The sequence below is a fragment of the Ranitomeya imitator genome, chromosome 1, assembly GCF_032444005.1.
Source record: "Ranitomeya imitator isolate aRanImi1 chromosome 1, aRanImi1.pri, whole genome shotgun sequence".
In the NCBI taxonomy this organism is placed as follows: domain Eukaryota; kingdom Metazoa; phylum Chordata; class Amphibia; order Anura; family Dendrobatidae; genus Ranitomeya; species Ranitomeya imitator.
Genome location: NC_091282.1, coordinates 462779742 through 462792107, shown reverse-complemented (window position 1 = coordinate 462792107; position 12366 = coordinate 462779742). Strand labels below are relative to the sequence as shown.

At 41.7% G+C, this 12366-nt stretch overlaps 1 protein-coding gene across 2 annotated transcripts in view; it reads left to right on the top strand.

Moving 5' to 3' along the window:
- The window catches only part of MPDZ (multiple PDZ domain crumbs cell polarity complex component), a 246070-nt gene that overhangs the window by 43066 nt on the left and 190638 nt on the right, over positions 1-12366 (top strand). For both annotated transcript variants that reach the window (XM_069764966.1, XM_069764959.1), the window contains exons 8-12: positions 600-809; positions 3708-3822; positions 3972-4060; positions 6072-6261; positions 10731-10817. In XM_069764966.1, coding sequence (XP_069621067.1) covers positions 600-809; positions 3708-3822; positions 3972-4060; positions 6072-6261; positions 10731-10817 — 691 coding nt within the window. The remainder of the gene's footprint in view (positions 1-599; positions 810-3707; positions 3823-3971; positions 4061-6071; positions 6262-10730; positions 10818-12366) is intronic.

Below are 12366 nucleotides of genomic sequence, written 5' to 3'. Positions count from 1 at the left end.
GTATAGCGGGCAGTACTATAACTCAGAAACAGAAACACATGGGCTACTTGCACAGTGAACAAGTCTGTAGAAACCTGTTCACACACCACCAAGAAACTTGAAGACACAAAAGAGCACAGTGAGGCCAAAAATACTCCGTTGTGAAAAAAATCACAGTAATAAGCAAGTGCTAGTCAAAAGATGGAAAAAACAGGGTATTTAGTTGATACTTTTTTGGCAAAAAAATGTATACTAAGCTGCTCCACCAATCGTCAAGGTATACCCATATAGAGCAGTGCTATCTAATGTATATAATCCCTATCTGATGTATTTAAAAACCTGATCATCTGTATAGTACCTGTATAAGCAGGGTTCAGAGAGAAAATATCCATGTGAACCTGCTAGATGGAACAGTACTATAACTCACTAGCACCCTGTTCTCTGACTATGTAAGAATGTTAGTTGTAAAATTGCATTGTCATCAATTAACCATTGGCACGTGGCCCTAATTTTCCTGGAAGAGTGGTCTACAGACATGTCTGATTTCCATATGTTATCCCAAGTTTGTATCCGATCCATAAATGTGTGTTACAGTGGTACTGACATGTTTTATTCTTCAGCATGGCAGGTTGCGCAGTGGAGACCACATATTAAAAATAGGTGACACAGATCTTGCTGGAATGGGCAGTGAACAAGTTGCCCAAGTTTTGAGGCAGTGTGGAAACAGAGTAAAGCTGGTTGTTGCCAGAGGGCCCGTGGGGGATTCGACCACGGTGGTCTCTACACCCATTCAGATGCCCCCGTTGATACCTGCTGCACCTGAACTGCAGGTTAGAATAAGCGCGCTCTCTGCATGATTTATTCCAGATCTACTTTTCCCTTTATGAATAAATATTGGTTGTTTATGACTTATTAAAGGGAACCTGTCACGTTGTGCAAACAGTCTGACCCGTGGACAGCATGGAAAGCTGAACAGAAGGGTGTGTAGCTTGATTTGAAAAGATTCAGTATAACTTGTATTTATTTATTGAAATCTCTAGTGGTGTAGGAGTCCAGTGGGCGGTCCTACCAGTGAATGACAGCCATGTCTGCATGCAGTCATACAAGACAATCATTGAATAGGACCGCCCACTGGACTCATACATTCAGACACAAGTGCTTTCATTTAATAAAATGTTTTCCCCTCAAAAATGTCTATCAGTCTGATCAGCGCCTCCTGCTCTATAACGTCATGCCTGCAGATCACAAACCATTTTCAGCATGAAAAATATCACGTTAACAGTTCTTCTACAGAACCATGTCACACCTTTTACAGGCATGCACTTGGTGTGATTTCGCTTCTGCTAATAGAATTTCCCCCATAGTGATCTACAGCGTTTGTAATGGAAGTTTGCAGGAGCTTGATCGATCCTCCGTTCAGAAAACACCAGGCATTATGATAATATTTAGGGATGAACATATTATTACGATGCTTCAATTAGATGCCACACAATAGCATCCGTCGAATAGGAAGTAATTGTTAAAATGGGCATCCATAAACGGTACACCTTTTTTTTTTTTTTTTACTGAATGATACTGTTTGGAGAAGCAGTCAGTTTTGCTTTACAGTGGTGTCCCGTTAAAAAACAAAACAAAAAAAAAAACCTTTTGTCAAATATATACCGTATATATATATTTTTTACAATTCTTCCAAAATGCTTAATGACTTATCATAGAATAGCCAAAAATAAGGGATAAGCAACATGACTTCCAAAAATGTTTATTTATATCAATATAATTAATATCCTTACTACACAAAGGGAAAGAAGAATAAATATATTGTGTGACTATACCAGACGTAAAAAAAAACATACATAGGGGAAGGACTGAAGTCTTGGGGTCATCTCACACCAGAATGCTCTCTTGCTACAGAGGCACCCCTCCCCCGCCCCAAAGAAGAAGAATCAATACCAGTCATCAAAAATAACATCTACCCCCAAAGTACAGATAAACTACCCGGGCACACTAAGGGGGCACTATATAGTGTAGAACAGAATGTAAATATACCGGAGAACAAAAAATAAAATGTGACGCTCACAAACGGAGAACTCAAAGGAGTTATACAATAATAATGATAGAAAAAAAATCAACAATATGGGTGAATTAAAAATCCCTGCAAGTGCCTTTAGTACCTTGTGACATATTAATGCTGGTATTTGACATTTTCTATTATTATTGTATTCATTCGTTTGGTTCCCTGCATGTGACCTCTGTATTCTCTTTTTTTGCAGCATACTAAATTTACTTTACTGCTATGTATCATAGTGTGCACACTTATTGTGTGTCAGCAGTTTGTCTGTATTTTTTTGGAGTATTTATCATGGTTACTTGTGGCAGATGGAATTCTTGAAATTTTATTTTGGATGATTTGTATTGGTTCTTTTTTTAGGGTTGTGGAGAGGGTAAGGGGTGGAATAAAATATAATTTATGTAATTTGTTCGCCTTATCCTTCGCATTTCTTTTTAGGCTAGTCTGTGAATCATAGTATTACCATTTTGGAATAACACTTGTAGAAAGCCTTTTTTGTTGGTGAAATTCCTTTTTCTTTTTTGCATGTTTTGAAGCATCATTTTAATATCTACGTCCGAGCGTATACATTTAACACATGCCGTAAAGTACGATGGTCATATTGTTGAAGTTCTAAAAGCTTCCGTGTAGAGTTCATTATGTTTATTTGGTACACCCTAAATTTGATCTAATGATTGTTAAAAAGCATTTTCAGTGTAGCTCCTACTGCAATAACAACTAATGTGTGGGCTCGCAGGATTGGATCCTTCTAATGAGAACCTCCCATATTGTATTGTGTTTGTAAAGTCTTCAAATTTAAAGAGGTTGGCCACTACTTTTTGATTGATGGTCTATCCTTAAGATAGGCCATCATTATCTGCTCAGTGGGGGTGTGACATTGGGCACGCCTGTCAATCAACTGTTACCGGGGCTGGCTGGAAGTTCTCGGATGCCGCTGGGTACTACAGAAACATGCCCACCAGGGGTGGATCTGAGGTACTCAGCCACGGCCACTATAGAAATGATGGAGCTGCTGTGTTCCAGCAGCATCCGAGAACTTCCGGCCAGCTCTGGTAACAGCTGATTGGCTGGAGTGCCCGGTGTCACACCCCTACTGAGCAGATATATCTAAGGGTAGATCAGGGGTGTCAAGCTGCATTCCTCGAGGGCTGCAAACAGGTCATGTTTTCAGGATTTCCAGGTTTTCAGTGATAATTTAATCACCTACACACATAATGATTACAGCACCTTGTGCAAAGCTAAGGAAATCTTGAAAACACGCATGGTTTGCGGCCCTCGAGGAATGCAGTTTGACACCCCTGGGGTAGATCATCAATAAAAAAAAGTATTGTCCAACCTCGTTATGTTCATGTAGCGTCCTTCGTGTGTGTCATAAAGTAATGTGATCCACACGTGTAGTCATTTATCCCTTAGCATTGGTACATTTTGTGCATTTAATATTTCTGCACTTGTAAAATGAACTTAAGTAGTGGCAATTAGGATTTGGAAATAAATGTGGATACTGATTTGGGACACACAGGTATCAAGTTTGCAAAATCCTTTAATTACCTCCTGGGCACGTTTCACATTCTGCTATGTAAATGATAGTGGTTCATTATTTTATTTACCATGTGTCTTTGTTTTTTTTCATCTATTTCATTTGTGCTCCTTTATTCTTAAGGGTAACGGTGAAGTGAAAAGAGAAACAATTGGTGACAGCTTTGACGTCAAACTATCGAAGAATGCTCAGGGCTTAGGAATCACTATTGCTGGTTATGTTGGTGATAAGAATGCAGGCAAGTCCATTTTGTACATTACTGCCTCTAGTTGGGACCCTTCTATGATGTCTGTTTGCTCAGAGGAAATAGAGTATGGGTATGCGGATAGGACAAGCAGCAAAGAGAACAAAGTACGAATCATTGCTTGGTTGTTTCTGTATTCACAGAACCTTCTGGTATTTTTGTGAAAAGCATTACAAAAGGCAGTGCTGTTGAGCAAGATGGAAGGATTCATGTTGGTGATCAGATCATTGCTGTAAGTGTCAAATACATATAGATTTTTTATTCAGTAATGTACAAGGTGCGTACATGAAGACTTCACTTTTTATACAGATACATTTCTCGATAGAAAGCAGCTCTAAAAAAACTTGCACATCTTTCCACAACCTCGGCAATATTTGTTCGGACTGGCGGAACGCACCAAATAATAATATTAGAGAATATGAGGTGCGTTCGCAGTCCTGGGTCCACCGTGGAGAGATGACACCTGCAGCTGAGTAATGGCGGATGGACGCTTGCTCACACGTGGGTTTGACCTCACCCAGTGTGAATGGAAACGAACTCTGTTGCTTCACAGTCGCCCTGTTAGCGGTCACAGGGTCCAGCTGAAAGATACTAGTGGGATCCCTATGAATCACCCCCCACTAAACTGGTGATTGGACTCGCTCTGACCCTCTGTGGCTTTTGAGCCCGCGCCTGAGGATGCCCTGAGACAGATGCAGAGTTCAAGCGGGAGTTCCCACCCTACACTGACCGGCTGTCAGGAAAGCGCACTGATTGCGCACGGTGCCGTACAAGTGGGCACTGCGAATACACGCAGAAACATGTGCTAAGTGTGCAGGTAGCACTGTCGGGCGCTAGGTAGCTTTCACCATTCGCGAACAGTCATCAACACAAGGAATGGGAATGATTAAGAAGCTTTCATCCATCGACAGACATTCATCTACACACACACACGTTATCAAGTTTATACTAGCGCATGGCAGTGCGGCCATGCAAACCTTTTATAGCTGTAGCACTCAAGGACCTTCCTAATGGTCCAATAGGAGCTGCTACAGGACCTGAGCATGTGACCCCCGACCTCCAATGGGAGGTCGTCCCGTGGGCATGCTCAGTATGGGAACAGCAGGACTTAGTCCTTGAAACGCCTGCTCGCAGCTGATCAGTACTGGCTACAAAGGCAGAGCCTAGAAAGGCAGCAGTAACCAAGCGCACAGTATCAGCTTGAGCCAGATGCTGGGACTGACGTCTCTGCTGAGCAGGCTCCACTGCAGCTGGAGGAGATTGGGAGAATGCAGCGGACATGGTTCGAGATTCTCCCTGTGCAGCAATATTGTCATCTTTTCAGAACCACATTTAATAGTCGACTCATGATGTGTAACATGATGTGTAACATTTTCCCTGCTTCAGAAGAACCCACACAACACAGTTCAAACATACTTGTCAGCCAAGGCTACTTAAGCTAGCCTTACACACTAGATGGCTATCCACCGTCTCCCCCATACATAGGAATGCTTGGCTAGGCCTAGAGTTCTTGTGTTCTCGATGACCGAGTCGCTGCTAGAATAACCCAGCATCAGCTTATCTCCCCACTGACCAAAAAGATTGGGTGGTTGAATTCCATCCTCCCAAACTATCTCGCTTGACATAATAATTTTACAAATTTTAGTGGTTACGTTTAGTTTTTAAAATTCCACCAAGTTTCCAGCTGCTCTTTTCATTCGTTCATTTTCAGTTTAAACCAGAAGTATAGATACACTATATAAAATACACATGTGCATGTTTTTCTCAATATCTGACATGAAATCAGAATAAATCTTTCCCATTTTAGGCACATTAGGATTACCATAATTATTAATATTTGCCACATGCCAGAATAATGAGAGAGAAGAGAGAGAATGCTTTAAGGCATTTTTATTACTTACTGCATAAAAAAAGAAAAATCGACAAACATTTTTCAGATATTTGACTATTTTAGAATATTTACATAAAAATGCTATACCTTAAAGTTATTATTATTTTTTACTAAACACTGTGTGAAGGTAGTTTATTTTATCTATGATCTATTAGTCAGAGTGACTCCTTCTCATTATGTGCGATGTAGAGTAAAGCAGATGGTGTAATACATTCTTAAGAGGGTGTGTTGTTTGTTTTACAAAAGAACAAATATTATTTAAAAACTGATGAAAATCTGGACATCAATCTGTTCTATAGGTCCATCTATGTTGAACTAACTGCTACTAAAATAGTTTTGTCAATATGTCTAGGTTGATGGAACCAATCTGCAGGGCTACACCAACCAGCAAGCTGTGGAAGTTCTGCGTCACACAGGGCAGACGGTCCATCTAACTCTGGTTAGGAGGGGACACAGGCAAGATATTGTCCCAGCACAGACTAAAGAATGTGGCAGATCAGCCGAGCAATCTGTGGCTCTAGAGAATGTAGAGGATGAACCAGGTAAAATCTATAGATAAATGACTTCTGACAATGTCTGGATGATATCTTAACGGTCAGTAACATTTGGATAAGTCTTTGAGTTGTGCTTATTTGTCAAGGTCTTTAAATCATTTTTTTTTTAGCTGTTGTCTTGTTATACATCTTTCTGAGAAATCAAAGTGACTACTCGTGATCACCTTTGTACCCGATATCACTCAACCTTTTTGATTTTCCAAAAACAGTCATCATGTAGGATTTATTATAATGTTAGATAGTGTCTGTCAGCTGTGCTTTCTTATATTACTTTCATAAAAATTGTTAATGCATACATATGTTATTATTCAGAATTATGTCCAAGCTATCTAATGTAAATGAGCAGGAGAGACTATATTGGCAGTTTCTGAGATAGGCTTTTCCAAAAAGGTGTAAGTATTGGAGCTGGTTCGAATAGATTTGCAACATCTTGCCAGTCGCCCACTTCAGTATTATATGGTTGCTTTATTTGGAGCCCTCAGAACCCCCTCTTACTTGATGGCATCCATAGCTCTTCTTAAGATTAAACAGCCTAATGTCACATTTGCATCATGCTGGAATAATGACTTTGTGCCAGGCTGGCTAATCAAAAGAAGGCTTTTCTCTGGACTCCAGTCCAGCAACTACAGATTACCGATGTGGTCGATGGACCTGGTGCTTCAAATCGATTTATGCCCTCTCTAGTGAGTGCATTTCTCAGTAAGATTTAGTTGTTTATGTCCAGGAGAAGCAGGTTAACAGCTTAGGCCTCTTTTCACACTTCTGTTTTTCAGTTCCCGTCACAATCCGTTGATTTTTGAGAATACAGGATCCTGCAAAAAATTTTGCACGATCCTTCATTTTCTCATAGACTTGTATTAGCGACGGATTGTGACGGATGGCCATCCGTTTCATCCGTCCTGCACTGGATCCTGCGTATAAAAAACGGTCCGTCGGGCAGAGAAAACGTTCAGAGGAACGTTTTTTCTGCACGTCGGAAAATCGGTCAGCAACGCTGACGCTGCCCGTCACTGGCTACAATGGAAGCCTATGGGCGCAGGATGCGTCGCTGCCTGTGAAAAGCAGGAATCCAGTGACTGGTCCCGTCTTTTCAAACTGAGCATGCGTGGAAGAATTTCCCGTCAGGGAAATTCTCTCTCGCTCTTTCTCTTTTTACTATTGATGCTGCCTATGCAGCATCAATAGTAACAAGATATAATGTTAAAAATATTTTTAAAAAATCTAAAAAAAATCGCAGTATTCTCACCTACCGGCATCCCACGCAGCATCACCGATGTTCCCGGCAGCTAGCGTTCCTAGTAATACATTGCAAAATCTCGCGAGAAGTCGCTGTCTCGCGAGACCGCGACTTCTCGCGAGATTTCGCAATGTATTACTAGGAACGCTAGCTGCTGGGAGCATCGCTGCGCGGGACGTCGGTAGGTGAGAATACTGCAATTTTTTATTTTATTTATTTTTTTAAACCTGGTTTGTGTTGTGTATGCGTTTTCACAGCGGAAAACCGCTGCGAAGACGCATACACAACAGGTGCACATAGCCTCGACGGGTCCATCAGAAAAACGGGCCCAGTGCACACGTTTTTTACAATCTGCACAGGATCCGTCTTTTCAAAATTTTGACAAATCCTGTGCAGATTGTAAAAACGGAAGTGTGAAAGAAGCCTTAGCCACTTCCACCGAACATGCTGGGGTGGCTTTCGCTTTTGATATATAGAACAGGCTCAGCACTATGCTGCGAGGTTGTTGACTAAGTTATAAAGCCAGCACCCAACAGTAACTTATATAATTGGAACTAGCTTTGACCATAGTTTAACCTTTTAAATGTCGATGTCAAACATGACTGTGGCACTTAACAGGCTTTCAACATGGCGGCCATTACTTCTGACTGGCACCTCACATGTAGCGAATGTGAGGTGTCGATAGGTCGGCATGGCCTTTATGAAGGTCCCCATGGCATCCATGCAACATTTCTTATGAAGTTCAGTCAGTGGCTGGATTACACACAGTTGTGCTCAAAAGTTTACATACCCCTGCAGAAGTTTTGCTTTTTTGGCCTTTTTTTCAGAGAATATGAATGATAACACCAAAACTTTTTCTCCACTCATGGATAGTGGTTGGGTGAAGCCATTCATTGTCAAACTACCGTGTCTTCTCTTTTGAAATCATAAGGACAATGCAAAACATCCAAATGACCATGATCAAAAGTTCACCTGGTGATTTTGGCCTGATAACATGCACAGACGTTGACAAATGGGTTTGAATGACTACTAAAAGTAACATCCTCATCTGCGACCTGTTTGCTTGTAATCAGTGTGTGCATAAAAGCTGAGTGAGTTTCTGGTATCCAGACAGACTCTTGCATCTTTCATCCAGCCACTGACATTTCTGGATTGTGAGTCAAGGGGAAAGTAAAAGAATTGTCAACGGATGTACAGGAAAAGGTAGTTGAACTGTTTAAAACAGGAAAAGGGATACAAAAACATATCCAAGGAATTGATAATGCCAGTCAGCAGCGTTCAAACTGATTAACAAATGGAAAATCAGGGGCTCTGTAAAACAAAACCAGTCAGGTAGACCAACAAAAATGTCGTCAACAACTGCCAGGAAAATTGTTTGGGATGCAAAGAAAAACCCACAAATAATATCCACTCAAATACAGGACTCTCTGAAAACTAGTGTTGTGGCTGTTTCAAGATGCAAAATAAGGGGGCACTTGAAGAAAAATGGGCTGCATGGTCGAGTCACCAGAAGAAAGCCATTGCTGCACAAATGCCACAAAGTATCTCACCTACTATATGCAAAAAATCACAGAGATAAGCCTCAAAACTTCTGGAACAAGGTAATTTGGAGTGATGAGACCAAAATTTTACTTTTTGGCCACATCCATAAACGTTGAGTTTGGAGAGAGGTCATCAAGGCCTATGATGAAAGGAACATCATTCCTACTGTAAAGCACAGAGGTGAATCGCTGATGTTTTGGGGATGTGTGAGCTACAAATGCACAGGAAACTTGGTAAAAGTTGAAGGAAAGTTGAATGCAGCACATTATCAGCAAATACTGGAGGCAAATTTGCACTCATCAGCCTGGAAGCTGCTCATGGGATATACCGTATATACTCGAGTATAAGCCGACCCGAGTATAAGCCGACCCCCCCTAATTTTGCCACAAAAAACTGGGAAAACTTAATGACTCGAGTATAAGCCGAGAGGGGGACTTTCAGCCCAAAAAAGTGGGCTGAAAATCTCGGCTTATACTCGAGTATATATGGTACTTGGACATTCCAACTTGACAACTATCCAAAACACAAGACCAAGTCGACCTTTCATTGGCTACAGCAGAACAAAGTGAAGGTTCTGGAGTGGTCATCTCAGTCTCCTGACCTCAATATCATTGAGCCACTCTTGGGAGAACTCAAGATTGCAGTTCATGCTAGACAGCCCGGAATTTACAATGAATTTACAGAAACTGGAGGCTTTTTGCCAAGAAGATTGGGCAGCTTTACCATCTGAGAAAATAAAGAACCTCATTCACAACTACCACAAAAGACTTCAAGCTGTCATTGATGTTAGAGGGGGCAATACACAGTATTAAGAAATGGGCTATGTGAACTTTTAATCAGGGTTATTTTGATGTTTTGTGTTGTCATTATGATTTAAAAAGAGAAAACACAGTATTTTGAAAATAAATGGCTTCACCCAGCCACTAACCACGAGTGGAGAAAAGTTTTGGAGTTATCATTCATATTCTCTGAAAAAAAGGTAAAGAAAGCAAAAATGTAAACTTTTGAGCACAACTGTAATCTTTACACACAGTATAATGGTCCCCACTCAGTATAATGGCCCCATGCGTCCCTATACACAGTGTAATGGCCTCCACACTGTATAATGGCCCCACAGACCCTTTGATCATCACACAGTTCTACACATACAGTTGATGGCTCCAAAAGCTCCTCACAGTTTATGATAGCCCCACAGTATAGCCCGTGCACAGAGTAAATCCCCACATGTCATTGATAAAATAAAATTAAAAAGAAAACTACTCTGCTCTCCTTGTTTTCCTCCTGCTCCTGTCTCTGCAGTGTGTGTTCTTAAGCTCCGAATTGTGGTCGTGATGTAGTGACATCATTGCACCTGTGCACTGAAACTCCGAGCTCAGATTTAGTGACTAATGGAATAAAGAGCTATCGGCTTCCTGTTCCATCCATGCTTTCACCTGTATCTGTATACAGGGTGCACATCCTCCACCCCAACTCTGCTGCTGCTATTGGCATTATGCCACTGTAAAGGGGGTATCTAGCTCTAGATTATGCACTGTTCTTCGGTAGTTTGGGACTCTCCCATTTCTCTTAGGGGGTTCAGTCCTCTGCAGGGGGAGTATTTCAGACTTCTTGGACTATTGTGATTGCAGGTTATATGTTGTGAATTACTTTCATGTGAGCCATTTACTTTATTTTACAGAAAGTACAAAGAAAACTCAACTGCTATCATCAGTGATCAGTACAACTGTCAAACATCCTGCATCAAAAGGAAAAAGCATACAAACAGGTACTGGTTTCCATTGTGTGCTGCATGGGAAAAGCATTCTGCAACAATCTGTCAGTGGTGGAGTTGGCCAGCTGTCCCTTAGATCTTTCTTCTCGCTATACTGTTGTATCTGACAGTTCTAGCTTATTTCAAGAATATATTTAAAAAAGTTCAATTGACCCGCATCTTTAGTTGGAGCCATTTCAAAAACTTGCATATGCTGGTATTATTTCTTTGTGATGTAAGGTAAAGAATGACAATATGGGTATTATCACATTGTGTCATGTTTGAGTAAAGTATGGAACCAGAGAAATTATTTTCAGAAGAACTTCAGGCAATAATTGCTATGATTTTCATTCATTGTACACTATTACATTTGCAACGTATGGTCTTAGGTTATTCAGGGAAGATTCGACTCCACGCTTTTCTGCACTGAATACATATGTATAAAATGTGTTATTAGTTTATTAATAAAATTACACTATAACACTCAATAATTTTTTTTTAACCTTTTTAAGTACCGGTCATCTGCCTTCATTCTTTTCCAGCATTTCTCCCGTTGGTTTCTGGCAACAAGTGACCTACCGGCAGCTCAGTTTACATTAACCCCTTAACGACCGCTGATACGCCTTTTAACGGCGGCAGTTAAGGGTACTTACACCACAGCGCCGTTAATTAACGGCGCTGTGGAAAAAGTGAATATAGCCCCCCAGAGTCGGATTTTCTCTGGTGTCTCGGTTGCCGGGGGTAGCCGAGACCCCAGAGAACATGATTCGGGGTTTTTTTACCAATCCCCGGGTTGCGATCGCCAGTAATTAACCGTTTACCGGCGGTCGCAAAAAAAAAACGCGATTTCCCATCTAATTTCTCTGTCCGCCGATGTGATCGCACATCAGAGGACAGAGTAATGGGGTCCCCGATAGCCCCCCTGTCTCCCCTGGTGCTTCTCGTGGCTCCCGATGGGTGCTGCCATCTTGTTCTGGCCAAAAAATGGCAGCCAAGACCCCAAAGAACATGATCGGGGTCAGTTTTTACTGACCCCTGTTTTGCGGTCGCCGGTAATTAACTGTTTACCAGCGCCCGCAAAAAAAAAAAAAAAAAAAGCGATGTGACAGAAATAAGGGGATTCAGGGACCCTGTTATACTTACCGGTGTCCCTGGGTCCTCCTGCGTCCCCTCCTGGCCACCGGCTTCTTCATCCGGTAAGAAAATGGCAGGCGCATGCGCAGTGCACCCGCCATGATCGGCCGGCAGCTAGAGGAGTTAGGCTAAAGCTAGGGTTAGGGTTGGGGCTAAAGTTAGGGCTAGGGTTAGGGCTAGGGTTAGGGTTGGGGCTAAAGTTAGCGTTAGGGTTGGGGCTAAAGTTAGGGCTAGGGTTAGGGTTGGGGCTAAAGTTAGGGCTAGGGTTGCGGCTAAAGTTAAGGTTAGAGTTGGGGTTAGGGTTTGGATTAGGGTTGGTATTAGGGTTGGCATTAGGGTTACGTTTGGGATTAGGGTTAGGGTTGGGATTAGGGTAAGGGGTGTATTGGGGTTAGGGTTAGGTTTGGGGATAGGGTTGAGATTAGGATTA